This window comes from Nerophis lumbriciformis, linkage group LG03, assembly GCF_033978685.3.
Source record: "Nerophis lumbriciformis linkage group LG03, RoL_Nlum_v2.1, whole genome shotgun sequence".
Lineage (NCBI taxonomy): Eukaryota > Metazoa > Chordata > Actinopteri > Syngnathiformes > Syngnathidae > Nerophis > Nerophis lumbriciformis.
Window position 1 is genome coordinate 15,590,648 of NC_084550.2, and position 26,187 is coordinate 15,616,834.

Genomic DNA, 26,187 nt, shown 5'->3' on the forward strand with positions numbered 1-26,187 from the left:
CATGCTTGCGTGGGTTCCCTCCGGGTACTCCGGCTTCCTCCCACCTCCAAAGACATGCACCTGGGGATAGGTTGATTGGCAACACTAAATTGGCCCTAGTGTGTGAATGTGAGTGTGAATGTTGTCTGTCTATCTGTGTTGGCCCTGTGATGAGGTGGCGACTTGTCCAGGGTGTACCCCGCCTTCCGCTCGATTGTAGCTGAGATAGGCTCCAGCACCACCCGCGACCCCGTAGGGAATAAGCGGTAGAGAATGGATGGATGGATGGAAGTCAAACAGCAAAGGAGTCACGCCTGAATCAACAGCATGCTCTGCTGGTCGCTGCCAGTACTGCACTTGCGTCAAGTCACAATACAGAGACGACCACGGCATTCTTCATGAATAAGTTAAGTTAAAGTACCAATGATTGTCACACACACACACTAGGTGTGGTGAAATTTGTCCTCTGCATTTGACCCATCTCCTTGCTCACCCCCTGGGAGGTGAGGGGAGGAGTGGGCAGCAGCGGTGGTGATTTAATCCCCAATTCCAACCCTTGATGCTGAGTGCCAAGCAGGGAGGTAATGAGTCCCATTTTTATAGTCTTAGGTATGACTCGGCCGGGGTTTGAACTCACAACCTACCGACCTCAGGGCGGACACTCTAACCACTAGGCCACTGAGAATACATGCACAGTATATAATAATCAAAAATACAAGTACAGTAGATATGACGGCACTGGGGGCCACTTTCCCATTTAAAGTAATACAATACAGTGTGTTGCATATTAAAAACAAAATCATAACAGGCTTATTTTTCAAACCATTTTCACGCGCTTTACTTTATTGACAATGTAAAAACATGTGCTACTAACACACATTTTATTTTTTGTAAAAAAAAAAAAAGTGCTTGTGAAGTATACTCAGTGTCCTTGTTTCAACTTTTTCACTTCTGGGGCGATACTGACTTCACAACCTTTTGAATGGGCCGATACCAACTTAATCCGATACGATATCAGCAGGAGTCAAACTAGGGCTGGGCGATATATCAATATACTCGATATATCGCGGGTTTGTCTCTGTGCGATATAGAAAATGACTATGGTGATATTGGAGACAGTATACGTTCTCACGCAGTTGCTTTTAGCTGCGGGCATTACACTACAGGCTCTTCTCACTCTTTCTTGTCTCTCCTTCTCACAACAAGCGCACCTTCTACGTATACGCCCTCGTGGAGTAGAGAGGTAGCGGCATGGTAACATTAGCTGTGGTGCTAACAGAGCGGTGTGAAGAAGGTGCGAATCTGGTAACAAATGAAGGAAGAATTAATTCCCAAGAAAAATAGCAGGGGTCCATCGTCTGGTGGTGGCTTGGCTTCAAGTGGGAATATGTTGAACAGACAACAGCAATATTTCAAGTATGCGGCAAAAGCGTTGCTACAAAAAGTAGCAGCTCTACTAATGTAGCATCATTTGAAAAGTCACCCGCTAGAGAATGAAGAGTGCTTGAAACTCTGCATGTCAACATCTCCGTTCGGTGCCACACCAACAAAATGCCAAAGCAACCATTTCCACATCAACACCGTATGAAAAAAATAGTTAACAACAGAAGGAGATAACTTCCGCAGGAACCTACCACATAGCGAAGGACGTACACTATTTGATTTCCTATTATGCAGCTCATTTTTATGTGACACTTATTGAAATATCTTGTGTGACATCATGCACAAAAGTGCACTTTATTTGTTTTTAACTATTGTAATGGCGTTCTGTACAAAAAGTGCACTTTAATTTAGTGTTGTTTTGATATGTCATCTTAGTGACATCATGCACAAAAGTGCACTAATAGCTTGTTTTAAAATGTCTCTGACAATCTTGCACGTTCTGTTTTGAAATGACATGAATGTTTGTGCCACTGCTTAACTGTTTAATAAATAGTTTTGGTCAATTTACTTAGTTGTGATTTCCCTCTCTGCATGAAAGTTTAAAATGAGCATATATTAATGCAGTATGAACAAGAATGTTTTAATGTAGACACATAGAATCTTCATACTGCTGTGATTATATGCATCAAGTGTTCATTCAAGGCTAAGGCAAAATATAGAGGTATATATCGTGTATCGTGACATGGCCTAAAAATATCGATATATTAATAAAAGGCCATATCGCCCAGCCCTAAGGCAAACATTTATTATTTAGCTAGCTATGGAAAAAAACTGAGGATTTCTGCTTTTAAAGTGGTTAGGAAATGTGTTTTTGGTGACACCTAGTGGTTGCAAAAACTAGAAGAAAGTTTAGCTCACGATGCACGAAGATGAATGATGCGGACACGTTTGTTACTGCATACTTTCTAATTGGCTTCTGCCTTGGAGACTTTGTATGTCTAAGTGATATGTAAATATAATTATTTGATACTTGTTTATGTTGACAAATGTACTTTTTTCCATCCATCTTCTTCCGCTTATCCGAGGTCGGGTCGCGGGAGCAGCAGCCTAAGCATTCCCAACGTGTCCTGGGCCTTCCCTGTTGCCTCCTACCGGTTGGACGTGCCCTAAAAGCCTCCCTACGGGTGGCATCCTGACCAGATGCCCGAACCACCTCATTTGGCTCCTCTCGATGTGGAGGAGCAGCGGCTTTAGTTTGAGCTCCCCCCGGATGACAGAGCTTCTCACCCTATCTCTAAGGGAGAGACCCGCCACCCGGCGGAGGAAGCTCATTTCGGCCGCTTGTACCCGTGATCTTGTCCTTTCGGTCATAACCCAAAGCTCATGACTATAGGTGAAGATGGGAACGTAGATCGACCAGTAAATTGAGAGCTTTGCCTTCCGGCTCAGCTCCTTCTTCACCACAACGGATCGATACAGGGTCCGCATTACTGAAGACGCCGCACCGATCCGCCTGTCGATCTCACGATCTACTCTTCCCTCACTCGTGAACAAGACTCCGAGGTACTTAACTTATTGTTCAATAATTATTATGTATATCTTGCTTGTGTGCTATTGTGTGCCTAGCTGTTTTGTAGCTGCTAGCTCCTAGTAGCTAATGGCTTATGTTTACCTGTTATAAATGACCTCATTTCACAACACTGCAGGACTGCTTGTATAGGACATTGTATCGGAGATTTCTCATGCTAACCGATATTATCCGATACTAGGGCTGGGCGATATTGGCTTTTATTAATATCTCGATATTTTTAGGCCATATCGCGATATACGATATATATCATGATATTTTGCCTTAGCCTTGAATGAACACTTGATGCATATAATAGGGTGCATTAAAGGAGTCATATTATTATTATTATTTCTAAATTGAAAAGACTTCCTTGTGGTCTACATAACATGTAATGGTGGTTCTCTGGTCAAAATGTTGCATAGATGATGTTTATGGGGCCATGTCCTTCGCTATGTAATAAGTTACTGCGGACGTTATCTCCTTGTGTTTGTGACTATATTTTTCATATGATGTTGATCTGGAAGACGTCAGGCTCATTTGTCAGTGCAGGTTGTTTCGGCATTTTTTTGGGTGTGGCACCGGCCGGAGATGTTAACGTGCGGAGTTTCAAGCACTCTTCATTCTCTCGCGGGTGACTTTTTAAATGAAAGAAGAAATTAGTAGTGCTGCTACCAATGTTCCCTCTAATTGTTCATGTGTGTGAGCAAACACAAAAACTCCCTGAGCATTCAGTGGAGCACATTACACGTGGCAATACCAGCAGCACATCTATCTCAAACCAATCTTTTATAATAACACTCAAATGAGAGGAGTCATTTTCATGAGATTATTTTGTAATATTAGTGATTTGGCCCACTTGTAATGAAAATAAAAGAAATCTTGTTTTTCATAAGCTATGGATTAGTATTGTACAATATGTCTGGGTGGGGGTCCTGCTTTGGAAATCATTTGTACCCCTTTCAGAGATCACATTTAGTTGCTCTTAAACATCCTCATGTTGCACAATGAAATGTAAGCATAGGATGAAGTGTGCATTCCTGTAACTTTCTCTAGTAACAGCATTCCATGATTAATATCAATAAATTAACATTAATAATAAGTGACAGTAGAATAAGCACACGTATGACTGAGGAGTCATAGTGTAACTTTGTGTGGTGTTTGAGTTGTCCGACTTTTTGTGTGGCCATAAATGCACCAGTGGCTTAGTGGTATGTGTGTTGGTGACAGATGACAAGTTGGTTTGTACGGCAGAAAATGACTAGTTTTTCAAGAGAGAAGTTTTTTACTCATGTTTTTGGTGTGGTTATGGCCGAATATAAACAGTTTTGCTCAATAAAGTGATCGATATAATTCCTGTCCTCGAAGCATCTCGATAGACGTTACAGTAATTGAACGGTGTTCAATTGAACGGTGTTGACGAACACCGTTAGGGCCGCTTGTTGTCACTATCACTCAGAGTTGCATTGCAAAATCACACAGAATAAATGTCTTTATTTTGTTTAGAATTCAGATGGGATTTGATTTGGTGCGCGGCATATATTTGCTGTGCGCAGAGGACGCTTGAGCAGTGCGCAATTGCGCAGGCGCGCACCTTAGAGGGAACGTTGGCTGCTACCTTTTGTAGCAACGCTTCTGCTGCATACTTTGCATATTACTGTTGTCTGCTGAATATCTTCACGCTTGAAGCCAAACTACCGCCAGATGATGGACCCCGTGCTGGTTTTTTTGGGCATTAATTGTTCTTCCTCCATTTGTGATCAGTTTCGCACCTTCTCTTGTATTGTCACTCGCACCGCTCCGCTTGTACCACCTGCCTCAGCTAACGTTAGCCATGCTGCTACCTCTCTGCTGGGCGAGGGCGTATACGTATGACGCTACACGCGCGACAGTATGTGACGTATGGAAGAAGGTGCGCTTGTTTTACGCCCCTGTGAGAAGGAGACTAGAAAGAGTGAGAAACGCCTGTAGTGTAATGCCCGCAGCTAAAAGCAACTGCGTGAGAACGTATACTCCAATATCACGATATAATCATTTTATATATCGCACAGAGGCAAACCCGCGATATATCGAGTATATCGATATATCGCCCAGCCCTATCCGATACTTATTTTTTTTGCTGATATCGGCCCGATATGCAATATCAGGTTTGTAATTACAAACACCGGCTCAACAAAAAAGGCCAGCTACAGTCGTGGTCAAAAGTGTATATACACTTGTAAAGGACATAATGTCATGGCTGTCTTGAGTTTCCAATACTTTCTACAACTCTTATTTTTTTGTGATAGAGTGATTGGAGCACATACTTGTTGGTCACAAAAAAACATTCATGAAGTTTGGTTCTTTTATGAATTTATTATGAGTCTACTGAAAATGTGACCAAATCTGCTGGGTCAAAAGTATACATACAGCAATGTTAATATTTGGTCACATGGACCTTCTGGAGGAAAGTTCTGTGGTCAGATGAACCAAAAAATTAGCTGTTTGGCCACAATACCCAGCAATATGTTTGGAGGAGAAAAGGTGAGGCCTTTAATCCCAGGAACACCACACCTACCGTCAAGCATGGTGGTGGTAGTATTATGCTCTGGGCCTGTTTTGCTGCCAATGGAACTGGTGCTTTACAGAGAGTAAATGGCACAATGAAAAAGGAGGATTACCTCCAAATTCTTCAGGACAACCTAAAATCATCAGCCCGGAGGTTGGGTCTTGGGCGCAGTTGGGTGTTCCAACAGGACAATGATCCCAAACACACGTCAAACGTGGTCAAGGAATGGCTAAATCAGGCTAGAATTAAGGTTTTAGAATGGCCTTCCCAAAGTCCTGACTTAAACGTTTGGCCAATGCTGAAGAAACAAGTCCATGTCAGAAAACCAACAAATGTAGCTGACCTGCACCGATTTTGTCAAGAGGAGTGGTCAAAAATTCAACCGGAAGCTTGTGGATGGCTACCAAAAGTGCCTTATTGCAGTGAAACTTGCCAATTGACATGTAACCAAATATTAACATTGCTGTATGTACACTTTTGACCCAGCAGATTTGCTCACATTTTCAGTAGACCCATAATAAATTCATAAAAGAACCAAACTTGTAGAAATGATTGGAAACTCAAGACAGCCATGACATTATGTTCTTTACAAGTGTATGTAAACTTTTGACCACGACTGTAAAACCCACTAGGTCCTGCCCCCTTCGTTCAACTTGTACCAAGGTCTGCTGATTGACAGGCAAGAGTGCGAGGCAATGAGTTGAAAGGCTCATCGTCCACCACTGCTCTTAAGTTGTCTTATTTGCCTCTGTGACAAAGAAGTCAAGTAAAATTGTGCAGAAGCATCTGCTGTCCATGTTGCTGCCCCAATGTGGGGACACACAATACCAGGGTTTCCCACAGCGCTTAGTAAGTCAAAATATTGACTTACTAAGCAATAATAATAACATACTTAGTATCTCAGGTAACTAGGACTGTTTCGTGTATTATTTTTACTTTACGGAAAACATATCAAGGTATATGTATATAGTATATCGGCATTCAGCATATGGAGCGGAAAACACAACCAAAAATTGTAGGCTTCCAGGGGGAAGGGGGTGGGTGGGTGTTAGGAACAGCATAACTCGGCCTACTTCACCACAGTCTGTAGTCTATTGCCCCCCCAGGCTGTGGTGGCAGCGATGAGATGGAGACGTGATGGCGACAGGCCGAGTTATGCTGTTCCTAACACCCACCCACCCCCTTCCCCCTGGAAAGACACCACCTTAACTAACACATTTTCTGGGGGAAACACTGAATACTAACCAAATCCTCAACAACTTGCAGATCTCCAGTGGGGGGCCGTGCTGCTGGAGATGTTGGGGAAATTCGGCGTGACGGCTGCGTTCTGCGTGGTGTACACCGTCACCTCAGAGCTCTTCCCCACTGTCATTCGGAACACGGCCATGGGCTGCTGCTCCATGGCCGCTCGTATCGGAACCATCCTCTCCCCCTTCATCATCTACTTGGGTGAGTGAGTCGTATTGCCGTGTCCGCAAAGGAAGCGTGCCGACCGCTTGTTGAAATACTTTCTCACTTAGGTCAATATTATCAAGCGCTACCGTACATTCTCATGGGAACGTTGGCCATTTTTGGGGCCCTCCTTTGTCTGCTGCTGCCGGAGACGTACGGAAAACCTTTACCAGAAACCATGTCGCAGATGCAGACCGTGTGTAGGTGAGTTGACTCCACAACACTAGCATAGCTATGTGAGCTACATGCTAAAATCACATTTTATCATCATGCTAAGTTAGCAACACTAGCATAGCTATGTGAGCTACATGCTAACATTACATTTTAACATCATGCTCAGTTAACAACACTAGCATAGCTATATGAGCTACAAGCTAACATCACGTTTTAACATCATGTCAGGTTAGCAACATTAGCATAGCTATATGAGCTACAAGCTAACATCACATTTTAACATCATGTCAGGTTAGCAACACTAGCATAGCTATGTGAGCTACAAGCTAACATCACATTTTAACATCATGTGAGGTTAGCAACACTAGCATAGCTATGTTAGCTACAAGCTAACATCACATTTTAACATTATGTCAGGTTAGCAACACTAGCATAGCTACGTGAGCTACATGCTAACATTACATTTTACCATCATGCTCGGTTAACAACACTAGTATAGCTATGTGAGCTACATGCTAACATCCACATTTTAACATCATGCTAAGTTAGAACATCATGCTAAGTTAGCAACACTAGCATAGCTGTGAGCTACATGCTAAAATTCCATTTTAACACCATGCTAGGTTTTAAACGCTAGCATAGCTATATGAGCTACATGCCAACATCACATTCAACATCATGCTAGGTTCGCAACCCGAGCATAGGTATGGGAGTAACATTGCAAACATCACATTTTAACATCTTGCTAAGTTAGCAACACTAGCATAGCTATGTGAGCTACATGCTAACATTACATTTTACCATCATGCTTGGTTAGCAACACTAGCATAGATATGTGAGCTACATGGTAGTATTATATTTTAACATCATGCCCTGTATCACTAGCATAGCTCTGTGAGCTACATGCTAACATTACATTTTGACATCATGCTCGGTTAACAACACTAGCATAGCTATGTGATGTACATGCTAACATCACATTTTAACATCATGCTAGGTTAGCAACACTATCATAACTATATGAGCTACATGCTAACATCAAATTGTAACATCATGTCAGGTTGGCAACACTAGCACAGCTGTATGAGCTATATGCTAACATTACATTTTAACATCATGTTTGGTTAACAACACTAGCACAGCTATGTGAGCTACATGCTAACATCACAATTTAACATCATGCTAGGTTAGCAACACTGTCATAACTATATGAGCTACTTGCTAACATCAAATTGTAACATCATGTCAGGTTAGCAACACTAGCATAGCTATGTGAGCTACATGCTAACATTACATTTTAACATGATGTTTGGTTAACAACACTAGCATAGCTATGTGAGCTACATGCTAACATCACAATTTAACATCATGCTCAGGTAACATCACTAGCATAGCTATGTGAGCTACATGCTAACATTACATTTTGACATCATGCTCGGTTAACAACACTAGCATAGCTATGTGATGTACATGCTAACATCACATTTTAACATCTTGCTAGGTTAGCAACACTATCATAACTATATGAGCTACATGCTAACATCAAATTGTAACATCATGTCAGGTTGGCAACACTAGCATAGCTATATGAGCTCCATGCTAACATTACATTTTAACATCATGTTTGGTTAACAACACTAGCACAGCTATGTGAGCTACATGCTAACATCAAAATTTAACATCATGCTATGTTAGCAACACTAGCATTGCTTTGTGAGCTACATGCTAAAATTCCATGTTATCATCATGCTAGGTTAGCAACACTAGCATAGCTATATGAGCTACATGCTAACATCACATTTCAACATCATGCTAAGTTTGCAACACTAACATAGGTATGTGAGCAACATGCTAATATAAAATTTTAACATCATGCTAAGTTAGTAACACTAGCATAGCTTTAGGGATGTCCCGATCCAGGTTTTTGCACTTCCGATCCGATACCGATATTGTTTTTGCATTTCCGATCCGATACCGATACTGACCGATACCGATACTGACCGATACTGGCCTATCCGAGCATGTATTAAAGTTTAAAGTTATTTAGCCTACTTAGTTGTCAGAATCATGTTGAAAAGGGTTTTAGTACTCTTGATAACAACTAGCCAGCTGAATTAGGGGAGTTTGAATAATACACAATGGTTGGTGACAAGAAACTGACCTGTTTATTCAAGGATAAACACAAAATAGACAAAATTATACATGACAAACAGAAATGGCATCATTGAACTAGGGCTGGGCGATATGGCCTTTTTTTAATATTGCGATATTTTAAGGCCATATTGCGATACACAATATATATCTCGATATTTTGCCTTAGCCTTGAATGAACACTTGATGCATATAATCACAGCAGTATGATGATTCTATGTGTTTTGATTGATTGATTGAGACTTTTGTTAGTAGGTTGCACAGTGAAGTACATATTCCGTATAATTGACCACTAAATGGTAACACCCGAATAAGTTTTTCAACTTGTTTAAGTCGGGGTCCACTTAAATTGATTCATGATACAGATATATACTATCAGATATATACTATCATCATAATACAGTCATCGCACAAGATAATCACATTGAATTATTTACATTATTTATAATCCAGGGTGTGGAGGGGGGCGCCGGATGTAAGTGTCAAAAAGACAGCCAAAAGAGTTTGATATGAGAATAAATCTAAAGTTAAAATATCGGGTAGAAATGCATCCATTTGCAGGAAATGTAATCTTGATTTTCAACATTTTCTTTCAAGGCTTGCATGTCTACATTAAAACATTCTTCTTCACACTGCATTAATATATGCTACTTTTAAACTTTCATGCAGTGAAGGAAATCACAACTAAAAAAATTACACTATTTTTTCATACGGTGTTGATGTGGAAATGTTTTGCCATTTTAATGGTGTGGAGTCTGGACGTGTGGCACCGAATGGAGATAAGCGTCTCGACAGACGTCACAATATTTGAACAATGATGACGAAAACTGTTGTCTCTGTCGTGTCCGTGTGTCAAAAATTGTTATGCGCTTATTTTTTTATTTGATTTTGTGCGTGGCATAGATTTGCCGTGCGCAGAGGATGCTTGAGCAGGCGCGCACCTTAGCGGCTGCGCTAGCATCACAGCTAATGTTAGCCATGCCGCTACCTCGCTCCCTGCTGGGAGAGGACGTATACGTATGTGACGTATGACGTGACAGTATGTGACGTGTGTAAGAAGGTGCGCTCGCTGTCTGTGAGAGGGAGACACAGGAAAGAGTGAGAAGAGCCTGTCGTGTAATGCCAGCAGCTAAAAGCAACTGCGTGAGAATCCACAGACCTGTGGATGTGTTGAAGGTGTGCTGGAAAATGCGGAACGGAAATTACGGAGCAGCAGAAAAGTGGAATGTATTATTTAAATAGGTGCGTTGGAAAACACGGACCGGAGTGTTTTTTTAAACTGGATCTGGATCGGCATTTTCCCATGCCTTGCCGATACACAATTTTTGGCAAATATCGGCAGCCGATCCGATCCAAATATCGGATCGGGACATCCCTACATAGCTTTGTGAGCTACATGCTAAAATGTCATTTTAACATCATGCTAGGTTAGCAACACTAGCATAGCTATGCGAGCTAAATGCTAACATTATAGTTCAACATCATGCTAGGTTAGCAACATTAGCTTAGCTGTGTGTTGAGATTCAGTGCCATAGAACAGCCGTAACGAAACTTGTCAAAAACATTTCAATATTTCCACAGGCAAAAGGGCAAAGCAGAAGAGGAGCACGCAGAAGGCGTAAAGGATTATCCCAATCATGAATCCAGGTTTTAAGTAGTTAACAACTCAGAAGCTACGTATATGTTTAACTTATGTACTGTCTGATACTGTAAATAAAAACATACTTACATTTAGCATTGTGCTAACTGAGGTCTTTTCTTAGATAACACTTTTTTATTATTACCTTAAACTAGGGGTATCCAAACTTCTTGACTTGGGGGCCTGTGTTGGGCTAAAAAAACTTGGCCGGGGACCGAAAGCCGTCTGCATGTAAAATGTATATATATATATATATATATATATATATATATATATATATATATATGCGTTGTGTGTGTGTACATATTTATATGAGGGATATATAATTAGTATAATTGAATATTAAGAGTATGTGAAAGTTTGACTCCTACCTTGTTCACCTCCGTGACGACTTTCTTAAAGTTTTGTAATCAGTCATAAATATCAAGCAGCTAAAATGTGCCAAACATGGATTTACACTTTTCTCATCATGCACTCTAATGGATTTAAATTGGTGTAATTTTGAAAACATTTTTATGGTGTTTGGACGTTTTTAATATTATCCACAATGTTCAGTGAGCAGGTTGTATGTGACCATCTGTGTTGACCTTTGTTAGTTGCATTTTTTTTTTTTGCACCATGACTAGGGAAGCTTGTTTGGATCGTGTCATATAAGTAAATACAGGGCTATTATTTTAAAGTACTTCCAAGAGTCATTGATCTGATTCCCTCACATTGTCCACATGATGGCAGCAAATACGTAACATTCAGAGACCACCTGGTATTTTAGATTAATTTGAAAGCACTCTGCAAAGCGATGCTTTGTTAAAATCATGAATTCTCACAGGCCCAATTGAAGACTATCCATATATGGTATAAATTTACCCAAAGTGCTTTGCGCATGTCGGCCGTTGTAGTCAATAAGCTCCTTATTTTTCTCCATTCTCTCTATCCCAAGGGTGTCGCGCGAACAGGTTTTTTTCGGCCCGTGAGATGAGTTTGCTACGTATAAAATTTAACCTGAAATTTTTGGAATGAAAGAAACAGCTGTTCTAAATGTGTCCACTAGATGTCGCAATAGAAATTCTTTGTATCTTTGTAGATGATGCTACATAAGTGAAGTGAAGTGAAGTACATTTATATAGCGCTTTTTCTCAAGTGACTCAAAGCGCTTTACATTGTGAAACCCAAAATCTAAGTTACATTTAAACCAGTGTGGGTGGCACTGGGAGCAGGTGGGTAAAGTGTCTTGCCCAAGGACACAACGGCAGTGACTAGGATGGCGGAAGCAGGGATCGAACCTGCAACCCTCAAGTTGCTGGCACGGCCGCTCTACCAGCCGAGCTTTACCGCCCCAGTCAGTTGAGGAAAATGATCAAACTGCATAAATACTGTAAACATACTGTAATTTGGTTTTGATAAAAAAAAATTATCTTGATAGATTGAAAATTAACACCAATGAGTTGACTGATGAACATTCAATTTAATGAATTAAATTGTATTTATTCAGAATATATAAATAATGACAAAGATAGAATACTATTAACCGCAACATGTAAGTGTAAAAAAAACAACAACAACATTATGATTTGTACATTTTCAGAATGTGCTTGTTCTATTTTTAAACAAAGAAAACAATCTGAAGTTGTCTTTATTTTTAAGTTATCGTGCCGGGATTTTATTCACACTTGGGAGTAGATTTTTCTCCTTCTAAAATGAGTTTGACACCCCTGCTCTATCCAGACTGGCCCGAATACGCATCCTCCGCATAGTTCTAACTTATATATGTCAGTGGACTCCGTATGGAACTTGGAAGCGCTAAAAATCACAACAAAGACAAGACGCTGTCAAAGTGGAGGCACGTAAATCAAACCGCTGGAAGATGGTCTGCAAAACATAATCTATGCGACATTTTGACCAAAGAACCACCATTACGTGCTATGTAGACCAGTGTTTTTCAACCTTTTTTGAGCCAAAGCACATTTTTTTGCATTGAAAAAATCCAGAGGCACACCACCAGCAGACATTAAAAAAACGAAACTCAGTTGACAGTAAAAGGTCGTTGTCGCAATTGTTGGATATGACTTTAAAGCATAACCAAGCATGCATCACTATAGCTCTTGTCTCAAAGTAGGTGTACTGTCACCACCTGTCACATCACCCCCTGACTTATTTGGAGTTTATTGCTGTTTTGTGTAGTGTCTTAGTTCTTGTCTTGCGCTCCTATTTTAATGGCTTTTTCTCTTTTTTGGTATTTTCCTGTGGCAGTTTCTTGTTTTCCTTAAAGCGATATTTCCCGCATCTACTTTGTTTTAGCAATCAAGAAGATTTGAGTTGTTTTTATCCTTCTTTGTGGGGACATTGTTGATTGTCATGTCATGTTCGGATGTACTTTGTGGACGCCGTCTTTGCTCCACAGTAAGTCTTTTCTGTCGTCCAGCATTCTGTTTTTGTTTACTTTGTAGCCAGTTCAGTTTTAGTTTCGTTCTGCAGAGCCTTCCCTAAGCTTCAATTACTTTTCTTAGGGACACTCACCTTTTGTTTATTTCTGGTTTAAACATTAGACTAAATTTTACCTGCACACTGCCTCCCGCTGTTTCCGACATCTACAAAGCAATTAGCTACCCGCTGCCACCGACTGATTTGGAAGAGTATTACACGGTTACTCTGCCGAGCTCTGGACAGCACCGACACTCAACAACAACACATCATTTGCAGACTATAATTACTGGTTTGCAAAAAATATCTTTAACCCAAATAGGTGAAATTAGATCATGTCCCACGGCACACCAGACTGTATCTCACGGCACACTAGTGTGCCGCGGCACAGTGGTTGGAAAAACACTGATGTAGACCACAAGGAAGTCTTTTAAATGTTGAAAAAATAAATCATATTATGGCCACTTTTTACATCACATTGTCAACTTTACAGTTCAGACAATAATTTAATTATATAATTTAAGCATTGATTTGTAACAGTTTACAGCAGGGGTCCCCCAAACCTTTTCAGTTGTTGGGTTAGAGGGATTAAACAAATTAAAGTATGAATAACAAATGTATGCAATTTTTTTTTTAATGAAGAAAGTTTAAAATGTACACACCTATGCATATACTGTACTGACATAAAAACACTTCCTCCTCCTCACCGTTAGGGGGCGACCTACAACCAGAAACCTGTGACAATAGTAGTCCAATCTATGCTAACTTCCCGAGCATTAGCTTGGCTTTGAACACAAACATATTAAAGTGGATATTTAAGAAATGACATTTTACCTTGTCGAGTTTCGTCCACCGGAGCTTCTTATATATAAAGTTTTATATATTTTTTTCTCATGAGTTAGAAGTGAGCTGTAAGAACAAAAAGCAATCGTTCCTTATAAGACGCTTAACTAAACCACGAGGTGAACACCGGACGTTAACTAACCTTTTTTCCCCGGAAGTTAGTTAACTAACAGGAAGTTCATAAATTAGGCTATAAAAATAAAAGTTGGCGAATTGATAGGTTGCTGTACATACAATAAAAGTTGAATACTATTTAATCCACTATTAAAACATAAATGTAATATCACAATGTGGTTCTCTTTTAATGACAATAAAACCATTAATTTACAGTAGCTACAGAATAACAATTTGACACAATACAAAGTATAACAATGATCATATTTGTCCAGTTAACACCTCAAAAGTCAGCTTTATTAATGTAGAACTTGTACAGAAGCTTAACCATTGCACAGGTGTACCTAATGTTGTGGCCTAAAACAAAGGTGCACCAAAATTCTGTTTAATCAATCAAAATTGCAATAAAGTTTTGAAAATAAGACACAAGAATGACTTTAGGATTTTTTTTAATTCACTGCCCAAATTTGTAAATCAGTAGACAAAAAAAAAAGGTCCTTTTATGTTTTTAAAAATCCTTTTTTTTTTCTTTTTTCTTTTTAAAGACATGGTCTTAAAAACAAAAAAAAATAGAACAACTATGTACAAACACTGGTAAAAAATACTTACATACAAAGCCTAATGGAGTTTGTCTTTGTAAAAGACATAAAAAACAGCAACGAGACGAGCGCCATTTTTGATGAATTCAAACATTTTGTGCAGCGACAATAAAATCAATTAAAAAACCAAACAAAAAACCAAACAGCTTATTGTGCATTTCTGCTTGCATTCACTCTTATGTTGCTGTGCTAGGGAAAACTACTCTCAGGGGACAACGATGATGGATGATTCACTTTTTAAAACGCTTTGTACACACCTGAAGAGAAATAATACTGACATGCATTTGACTCATGAAGTTGTGCAAGAAAAACAGCAACAACCAAAAAAAGTGTCAAATTTAAGGTAACCTAAAAGGTGCACGTGGAAGGTTCAGGTGATTTTCGGGGCCAAAAAGACCCGCGAGAGGTTGAGGGAATCCACATGAAGGCTGGGTAACAACATGAGGGACCAGGAGGGGAATCTAGAACCCCTTGTGAAAATGGCCCCAAGAGCCTTATATATATATATATATATATATATATATATATATATATATATATATATATATATATATATATATATATATATATATATATATATATATATATATATTTATATATATATATATATATACATATATATACACATACATACATACATATACACATATGTATATATACATACACATATGTATATATATATGTATATGTGTATGTATATATACATATGTGTATATGTATATATGTATTTATACATATATATACATACATACATACATATACACATATGTATACATACATACACATATACATATACAGTATATACAGTACATATACATACATATACATATATATACATATACATACATACACATACATACATACATACATACATATACACATATGTATACATACATACACATATACATATACAGTATATACATATATATACATATACATATACATACACATACATATATATACATATATTTACATATATATACATATATATATACATATACATAAATATACACATATATACATACATATGTATACATGTATACATACATGTGTGTGTATATATATATGTATATATATATATACATATACATATGTATTATATATATATACATATACATACGTATATATTTACATATACATACATATACACATGTATACATATACCTACATATATACATATACGTATATGTATATATATACATATATATATACATATATATATATATATACACATATATATACAGTATATATATATATATATATATATATATATATATATATATATATATATATATATATATATATATATATATATATATATATATATATGTGAAATTGGTTTTGAAAATGGAAAATGAAAAATGTCCCCTGCCTGATTTCATTTTTCATCGTGTGGCCCTCAGTGGAAAAGGTTTGCACACCCCTCTTCTAGACCTTCCTTTATGTGTTCTACATTCATTCAAAATAGGGCACACACGCACGCACGCACACACACGCACACACACACACACGCGACTGCACATCTCGATGAGGAGCTCGCAAAGAAAAAGAAAATTATCGGATTGCTTTTTTTTTGTAACAAAATATTCAAAAATAGTTTTTTTGTTTTTTTTCCAGAGGACTCCAGTCTGTCAGCTATACTTGATCGTTCATGTACGACAAAGCAACCACTAAAAATATACATTGTGTGTATATATCATATATATATATATATATTTAAATTAGCATTTCAAGTGGTCGGAGGGATGCTAACGAAGCAGACAGACGTCAGGCGGCGCAAGAAGACCAAGAGGACTAAACCATGGACAAACTGTCCTCAGCAGAAATGTACAAAACATCTTATGCACATGGAATGACATTTTAAATAACAATGGAGGCTTTGAGGGGTGGGCGGGGCCTAGCGCCCTCGTCCAATCAAAACTGTAAACACAACACGCCGTCTTTTTTTTTTCCTTTTTTCCCCCCTCCAAATATACACAAAATAAAAGTCGGTTTGTTCTTAAAAAAGTCTAAAAGGTCCAGGAGGTAGCATGCTGCTAAGGTAGCTAGACCGCCATTTTTTAAGTTAAGTGCCAAACACAAGTATGTGTCATGTGACCGTTTCTCTCCCACGCCACGCCACACCGAATGGCAGTCAATGCCAGCGACTAATGAGAATTTAAAAAAATAAAATCAAAAAAGCGGCGTGTCGAAGCGTAAGAAAGCGTGGATGCCGCTCGTTACTTCACAAGTCTTTCAAGTGAGGCAGGTCCCGTGATGAACACCAGAGGGAGCCAGACGTCAAAGTGAGGCGGGGTCACGTGACCACAAGAGGGGCGCCACAATGCGTCTACACAGCAGAAACTTGTTCATCTGGAAGAGAGCAAAAAATAAAACACAAGTCAAATATTAAAGCCGACTTTGAGGGCTCATAAAATCCAAACCGGAGCAGTAATTAAAACTCTTTCATCAACTTTTAATCAGAAGGGTTCAATCTCTCTCCTGTGCTAATTTGAAGCCGACACGACAAACGCGCTCAGAGGAGATAATGTTTGAAAAAAGGTGACTGTTATTACACAACTTTTGTTTTGAAGGGGGAATTGCAAACTTCCTGTTGATTTTTGCTGGGGGTTGTCAATGTATGAAATATAGGTATAAGTGAGACCTACATAGAGGTTTTTCTACTGGGAGTTACAGGCAGTTTTGTCTGTGTTTTCTTCCTAGGGGGCGCTAGAGCGCAATTTTGAGTTCTGGGGTTTGGTTTTTTTATTAGATCGCAATTTTTGCCAGTCCTGATGTGTGTGTCCAATTTGGTGAGTTTTGAAGCATGTTAAGGGGGTCAAATTACAGCTCAAAGAGCCGGCGGTATAATAATAAAACGCTAGAAATACAATAGGGTCCTCTGTCCCAAAGGGACTCGGTCCCTAAAAAACTAACACAAAACTGGGTTATTATTTCGTTTTTAAAGCAAGAACCCGACACATTTTGATTCAATTGTCCCCCTATAGCTCGGTTGGTAAAGTGGCCGTGCCAGCAACTTGAGGGTTAAAGGTTCGATCCCTGCTTCCGCCATCCTAGTCACTGCCTTTGTGTCCTTGGGCAAGACACTTTACCCACCTGCTCCCAGTGCCAATGACACTGGTTTAAAATGTAACTTAGATATTGGGTTTCACTTTGTAAAGCGCTTTGAGTCACTAGAGAAAAGCGCTATATAAATATAATTTGTTTTCAGCAGGCACTAACACCCATTTCCTAGTGAGAGTTTGGGTCAAGAAGGGGGTCTTCTGTGTCAGAGTAAGAGCCCTATTCATTTTAATTAGCTTTATTTTCCCACTTTCAGTCAAAGTGTGAACCCTATTGGTTTTAAAATAGTGTTTGGGTGACAGCTCTTTTTTTTTTTTGTTTACCTTTGTTTACTGTCACCATACTTGCTTTTATTTTCAAGATCAATAGTTTGATAATGTTTGTTTTCTATGAGGTAGCAAGCAGCCGCTTTGTTTTTAAGCTATATCTGACCCAAAAATATTTGAGTGTGCCATGCTTGTTTTTTAATGGAATGATCAAAGCAAGAATCCAAATGGTTTTTTAAAAAGTGTTTGACTTTCACGATGTAGCGAGCAGCCTATTTGTTTTTAAGGAGGATCCGACCCAAAATATTAGAGGGCGCTGGAGTCAAAACTACATTTTTGGGGCTCTTCTTCGGTGTCAGAACAAGAAACCTATTGATTTAAAAAAAAAAATGGTTTATTGTCACCATACGCGTTTTTAAAACAAGAACCCTACTGGTTTTAAATAGGATTTGACAGAGTAGAGTAAAAGTTGAGCTCAATAGGCTCCTCTGTATTGAATTATACTACAGGTAATGTTCCAAATAATAATAAAAAATCAATAGGTTTCTTGTTCCAACACAGAACAAATGCCTGGAAAATGTAGCTTTGACTCCAGCGGCCTCCAATATTTTGGGTCGGATCGGTTCTTACTTTGACCTGTAAAATGAAAAAAACGCATGTGATAATAAACCACCTTAGCTGAGTGGCAACCTTTTAAAAAATTCCACAGAACCCAAAAAAACCATATCTTTGACTCCATTTGACACTCTTCAAAACCATTAGGATTCTTGCTTTGGTCATTAAAATAAACACAAGTAAAGCATTCGACTGGCACACCTTAAAAAATCAATAGGACCCGAGAAAAACATACCTTTGACCCCAGTTGCCTTGACTCTTTTGGGTCAAATTCTGCTTAAAAACCAATAGGCTGCTTGCTACATTATAGAACACAGTTTTTAAAAACCATTTGAATTCTTGCTTGATGAAAACAAGAATGAGACAATAACCCTTTTAAAAAAAATTATTCAATGTCAAGGAGCCTATTGATTTTAAATCGTCAAATTAAATCAGGGTAATTTTAAAAAACCAATAGGCTGCTTACTACATCATAGAACAAACATCCATGAAAGTCAAACATTTGGATTCTTGCTTGATGGTAATTTATTATTTATCATTTATAATTTTAAAAACCAATAGGCTGCTTGCTACATCATAGAACACAATTTTTTTTTTAAGCCATTTGGATTATTGCTTGATGAAAACAAGAATGAGACAATAACTCCTTTAATGTCAAGGAGCCTATTGATTTTAAATCGTAAAATTAAATCAGGGTAATTTTAAAAACCAATAGGCTGCTTGCTACTTCATAGAACAAACATCCATGAAAGCCAAACACTCTTTTAAAAAACATTTGGATTCTTGCTTAATCAAAACAAGAATGAGACCATAACCCCTTTAAATAAATTATTCAATGTCAAGGAGCCTATTGATTTTAAATCGTCAAATTAAATCACGGTAATTTTAAAAACCAATAGCTGCTTGCTACATCATAGAACAAACATCCATGAAAGTCAAACACTTTTAAAACAAAACATTTGGATTCTTGCTTAATGAAAACAAGAATGTGACAATGACCCCTTCAATATCAAGGAGCCTATTGATTTTAAAATCGCAAAATTAATTCAGGTTAATTTTAAAAACCAAAAGGCTGCTTGCTAAATCATAGAACACAATTTTTTTTAAAAAACCTTTTGGATTATTGCTTGATGAAAACAAGAATGAGACAATAACCCCTTCAATGTCAAGGAGCTTATTGATTTTAAATCGTAAAATTAAATCTGGGTAATTTTAAAAACCAATAGGCTGCTTGCTACATCATAGAACAAACATCCATGAAAGTCAAACACTTTTTTAAAAACCATTTGGATTATTGCTTGGTGAAAACAAGAATGTGACAATGACCCCTTTGAAAAAATTATTCAATGTCAAGAAGCCTATAGATTTTAAAATCGTCAAATTAAATCAGGGTTATTTTAAAAACCAATAGGCTGCTTGCTACATCATAGAACATTTTTTTTTTAAACCATTTGGATTATTGCTTAATGAAAACAAGAATGAGACAATAACCCCTTTAATGTCAAGGATCCTATTGATTTTAAATTGTAAAATTAAATCAGGGTAATTTTAAAAACCAATAGGCTGCTTGCTACATCAAAGAACACTTTTTTTTTTTTTTTTAAAACCATTTGGATTCTTGCTTGGTGAAAACAAGAATGAGACAATAACCCCTTCAATGTCAAGGAGTTTATTGATTTTAAATCGCCAAATTAAATCAGGGTAATTTTAAAAATCAATAGGCTGCTTGTTACATCATAGAACAAACATCCATGGAAGTCAAACCCTTTTTTAAAAACCATTTGGATTCTCGCTTGATGAAAACAAGAATGTGACAATAATCCCTTTGAAAAAATTATTCAATGTCAAGGAGCCTATTGATTTTAAATCGTATAATTAAATCAGGGTAATTTTAAAAACCAATAGGCTGCTTGCTACATCATAGAACAATTTTTTTTAAACCATTTTGATTATTGCTTGATGAAAACAAGAATGAGACAATAACCCCTTTAATGTCAAGGAGCCTATTGATTTTAAATCGTAAAATTAAATCAGGGTAATTTTAAAAACCAATAGGCTGCTTGCGACATCATAGAACAAACAACCATGGAAGTCGAACCCTTTTTTAAAAACCATTTGGATTCTTGCTTGATGAAAACAAGAATGTGACAATAACCCCTTCAATGTCAAGGATCCTATTGATTTTAAATTGTAAAATTAAATCAGGGTAATTTTAAAAACCAATAGGCTGCTTGCTACATCATGGAACAAACAGCCATGACAGTCAAACACTTTTTTTTTAAAAACATTTGGATTCTTGCTTAATGAAAACAAGAATGAGACAATGACCCCCTAAAAAAAGTATTCAATGTCAAGGAGCCTATTGATTTTAAATCGTAAAATTAAATCAGGGTAATTTTAAAAATCAAAAGGCTGCTTGCTCATAGAACACAATTTTTTTTTTTAAACATTTGTATTATTGCTTGATGAAAACAAGAATGAGACAATAACCCCTTTAATGTCAAGGAGCCTATTGATTTTAAATCGTCAAATTAAATCAGGGTAATTTTAAAAACCAATAGGCTGCTTGCTACATCATAGAACAAAAAATGAAAGCCAAACACTTTTTAAAAAACATTTGGATTCTTGCTTGATGAAAACAAGAATGTGACAATAAACCCTTAGAAAAAATTATTCAATGTCAAGGAGCCTATTGATTTTAAATCGTCAAATTAAATCAGGGTAATTTTAAAAACCAATAGACTGCTTGCTACATCATAGAACAAACATCCATGAAAGTCAAACACTTTTTTAAAAACATTTGGATTCTTGCTTGATTAAAACAAGAATGAGACAATAACCCCTTCAATGTAAAGAAGCCTATTGATTTTAAATTGTAAAATTAAATCAATGTAATTGTTCTGGTCAGGTGGCTGCAGGGGTCAAAGGTGAAAAGCGAATTAGTTCAATGTCCTTCCAGATGAGAGCAGGTCCTGCTCAGCAGGAAGTGCATTTTGAGCTGACAAGAATCCTATTTCTTTTGAGTGACATAAGCAGGAATAATGGAAGTGTTTTTTTAATCGTTAAAGTGAGTTAGTGTGGTGTGAAAGTGACGTACCGTCCTCGCTGTCGGCCGTCTCCTGTGTCGGGCGGCGGGTGACGGGCGAGCTGGCGCCGCCGGCGCCACGCCCCCGGAGGGTCCCGGCGCGCCTGCGGGCCTCGACCAGGCCGCCGGCGGCCGCGGGGCTCTGCAGGAGCTTGCTCCTCTGCATGGCCACGCTGTAGTCCGGCGGTCTCAGGTGGGGGGGCCTGGGAGGGGGGGTGCCGCTCGGACCCCCCGCAACCACCACGCAGTCTTTGAGGTCCCCCAGAGCCAGACCCTGGTAGCCTGGAGGGGTGGGAGGAGGGGCTCGGTAACGCTCATCCTTGGCGGGGGAGGTGATGCAATAAACTGTATGGATGGAGGCGGGGTTTCCCCAAAAGAAGAATGAGGGGGAGGGGCAACAGAGGAAAATAATAAGTGAAATAAAAATGACAACAATACATAAAAGTGATGAAATGAATGATGGAGGCTGACACGTAAACACAAAGCGAAGGGGCGGAGCCTAATTTCCCGAGCCCTCACCTATCAGGCCCTTGTCTGTGCTCGACGTCACCGTTTTGTAGGCGGGGTCTGCGCCTTGCCCTCCCTCCTCATTGGTCGACGAGGGCTGCTCCGCCGCCGCCCTCCGCTTTACCGTCCCGTAGTTCCCCTCGTAGGCGTCCGACAGCGAGCCGGACGACGCCCAGCTCTGCCGCGACATCTCGGCGTGCTCCAAGCTCCTGGCGCCGGCTTCCGCCTCGGCGCCAGCCGGCCGCGCATGCCTGAAGCCGCCCGGGTGCGGCGGGAGGAGGAGGGGCAGCGGGTGGCCGTGGATGCCGTGGTCCCAGGGGCGGCAGGAGGACGGCGGAAGGCTCTGGAAGGAGTCGTGCGAGTTGGACGAGCAGGACGTCCAGCTGCCGCGCCCGCTGTCCGCCACCTGCTCCAGGGTGGCGAGGTCGGGGGTCAGCTCCTCCGTGGAGACGGACGAGCAGAAAGTGGCGGCGCGGGCGGCATAGCATCGAGACGCCGCCGAGCTGAGGAGGAAACACGACATCGTCACACATCAGGTGTTTGAGGAAAGGTGAAGTGAATTATATATATTTATATAGCGCTTTTCTCTAGTGACTCAAAGCACTTTTACATAGTGAAACCCAATATCTGAGTTACATTTAAACCAGTGTGGGTGGCACTGGGAGCAGGTGGGTAAAGTGTCTTGCCCAAGGACACAACGGCAGTGACTAGGATGGCAGAAGCGGGGATCGAACCTGGAACCCTCAAGTTGCTGGCACGACCACTCTACCAACCGAGCTATACCGCCCCAAGGTGACAGGAAGTGACAGGTGACCCCTGGGAGCTCACCACTTCCTGTTCTTCGTATTGCTGCGCCAAATAAGAGGCGTCCAGCTCACTATTTGACACATTCTACAGAAACTGTTAATAAAAACAACATAAAATATGGGAATAAAAGAGCAAGCAGGTGAAATGTAACGAGAAAAAGTTGCAATGTTGACTCTAATAACACAAAGCTGCCATGAAGGCTGTTTTTTCCCTTTAAAACTGTCATAAAAAAAAAAAAAATAAAAAAAAAATGTCCGATCATGGCTTTTTTGCCGATATCCGATATTCCGATATTGTCCAACTTTTAATTACCGATACCGATATCAACCGATATCGATATATACAGTTGTGGAATTAACACATTAATATGCCTAATTTTGTTGTGATGCATTAAACAATGTAATAAGGTTTTCCAAAATAAATCAACTCAAGTTATGGGAAAAAAAGTGCCAACATGGCACTGCCATATTTATTATTGAAGTCACAAAGTGCATTGTTTCTTTTTAACATGCCTCAAAACAGCAGCTTGGAATTTGGGACATGCTCTCCCTGAGAGAGCATGAGGAGGTTGAGGTGGGCGGGGTTGAGGTGGGGGGTGTAGGGGGTAGCGGGGGGTGTATATTGTAGCGTCCCGGAAGAGTTAGTGCTGCAAAGGGTTCTGGGTATTTGTTGTGTTGTGTTTATGTTGTGTTTATGTTGTGTTACGGTGCGGATGTTCTCCCGAAATGTGTTTGTCATTCTTGTTAGGTGTGGGTTTACAGTGTGGCGCATATTTGTAACAGTGTTAAAGTTGTTTATACGGCCACCCTCAGTGTGACCTGTATGGCTGTTGGCCAAGTATGAATTGCATTCACTTGTGAGTGTGTGAAAAGCCGTAGCTATTGTGTGATTGGACCGGCATGCAAAGGCAGTGCCTTTAAGGTTTATTGGCACTCTGTACTTCTCCCTACGTTCGTGTACACAGCGGCGTTTTAAAAGGTCATACATTTTACTTTTTGAAAGAGATACGGATAATTTTGAAACCGATACCAATAATTTCTGATACTACATTTTAAAGCATTTATTGTCCCTAAAAAAAATCAATGTTGGGATGAATTATTGACCTATTCCAGGCTCTGATTACTTCACATCAGACTGGAAGTCTCTGCAGAGAGTGGTGAGGACGGCGAAAAAGATCATCAGGACTCCTCTTCCTCCTATCTGGGAGATGGCAAAAAGCCGCTGCCTGACCAGGGCTCAGAAAGTCTGCAGAGAATCCTCCCACCCCCACCAAGGACTGTTTTCACTGCTGGACTCTAGAAAGAGGTTCCGCAGCCTCCGTAGCAGAACCTCCAGGTTCTGTAACAGCTTCTTCCCTCAGAATGCATTAAAATAATCCCCTCATTTTCCCCCAAAAAATGGATTAACTGGCTGGACTCTAAAGACAATATAACATACATCCATAAATGTGGATGCATATGCAAAAAGTGCAACATATTTATCCGTACGGTAATCTATTTATTTATATCTGTACCTTATTGCTCTTTTTTCCTGCACTACCATGAGCTGATGCAACGAAATTTCGTTCGTATCTGTACTGTAAAGTTCAAATTTGAATGACAATAAAAGGAAGTCTAAGTCTAAGTCTAATCAAATATTCCACTTTGCATATTTTGTGTGTTAAAAAACAAAGCTTTCTTTGACAAAAAGTTAAAAAACATGAAAAATGTAAAAAAAATTAAATTGATGGATGGATCTGAAGTTGATCTAGGTCAGTGTTTTTCAACCTTTTTTGAGCCTAGGCAGATTTTTTGCGGTGAAAAATTGCGAAGGCACACCACCAGCAGAAATAATTAAAAAACGAAACTCAATTGACAGTAAAAAGTCGCAATTGTTGGAAATGACTTTAAAGCATAACCAAGCATGCATCACTATAGCTCTTGTCTCAAAGTAGGTGTACTGTCACATCACGCCCTGACTTAATTGGACTTTTTTGCTGTTTTCCTGTGTGTAGTGTTTTAGTTCTTGTCTTGCGCTCCTATTTTGGTGGCATTTTCTCTTTTTTGGGTATTTTCCTGTAGCAGTTTCATGTCTTCCTTTGAGTGATATTTCTACTTTGTTTTAGCAATCAAGAATATTTCAGTTGTTTTTATCCTTCTTTGTGGGGACATTGTCGATTGTCATGTTCGGATGTACTTTGTGGACGCCGTCTTTGCTCCACAGTAAGTCTTTGCTGTCGTCCAGCATTCTGTTTTTGTTTACTTTGTAGCCAGTTCAGTTTTAGTTTCGTTCTGCATAGCCTTCCCTAAAGGCCTACTGAAACCCACTACTACCGACCATGCAGTCTGATAGTTTATATATCAATGATGAAATCTTAACATTGCAACACATGCCAATACGGCCGGGTTAGCTTACTAAAGTGCAATTTTAAATTTCGCGCGACATATCCTGCTGAAAACGTCTCGGTATGATGACGTCAGCGCGTGACGTCACGGATTGTAGAGGACATTTTGGGACAGCATGGTGGCCAGCTATTAAGTCGTCTGTTTTCATCGCAAAATTCCACAGTATTCTGGACATCTGTGTTGGTGAATCTTTTGCAATTTGTTCAATGAACAATGGAGACAGCAAAGAAGAAAGCTGTAGGTGGGAAGCGGTGGATTGCGGCCGACTTCAGCAACACAAACACGGCCGGTGTTTCATTGTTTACATTCCCGAAAGATGACAGTCAAGCTTTACCATTGGCCTGTGGAGAACTGGGACAACAGAGACTCTTACCAGGAGGACTTTGAGTTGGATAAGCAGACACGGTACCGTGAGTATGCTCCCAAACATTTGATCGCTTGCCCGTACGTGCGTGCCGCTATGTGCATGTCACGTACGTAACTTTGGGGACTTTGGGGAAATATATGTGCTGTATGAACTTTGGGGAGGAGAACGGTACTTTGGGCTGTGGGATTGAGTGTGTTGTGCAGGTGTTTGAGTTGTATTGGCGGGT

General features: G+C 39.4%; 2 protein-coding genes across 6 annotated transcripts in view; one reads left to right on the forward strand and one right to left on the reverse strand.

The window, feature by feature from the left end:
* The window catches only part of LOC133579976 (organic cation/carnitine transporter 2-like), a 42,671-nt gene extending 25,791 nt beyond the window's left edge, over positions 1-16,880 (forward strand). Inside the window, exons 8-11 of one of the 2 annotated variants that reach the window (XM_061934190.1) lie at positions 6,744-6,926; positions 6,998-7,127; positions 10,853-10,877; positions 16,827-16,880. In XM_061934190.1, coding sequence (XP_061790174.1) covers positions 6,744-6,926; positions 6,998-7,127; positions 10,853-10,877; positions 16,827-16,880 — 392 coding nt within the window. Of the gene's footprint in view, positions 1-6,743; positions 6,927-6,997; positions 7,134-10,835; positions 10,989-16,826 lie in introns of those variants that run through there. The other variant, XM_061934182.1, reaches the window with a different exon arrangement.
* rapgef6 (Rap guanine nucleotide exchange factor (GEF) 6) overlaps positions 16,186-26,187 on the reverse strand; it is a 309,254-nt gene continuing 299,252 nt past the window's right edge. For all 4 annotated transcript variants that reach the window (XM_061934173.1, XM_061934172.1, XM_061934171.1 and 1 more), the window contains 3 exons: positions 22,416-22,906; positions 21,909-22,241; positions 16,186-17,219 (listed from right to left, as the gene is read on the reverse strand). In XM_061934173.1, coding sequence (XP_061790157.1) covers positions 17,197-17,219; positions 21,909-22,241; positions 22,416-22,906 — 847 coding nt within the window. In that variant the 3' untranslated portion in view covers positions 16,186-17,196. The remainder of the gene's footprint in view (positions 17,220-21,908; positions 22,242-22,415; positions 22,907-26,187) is intronic.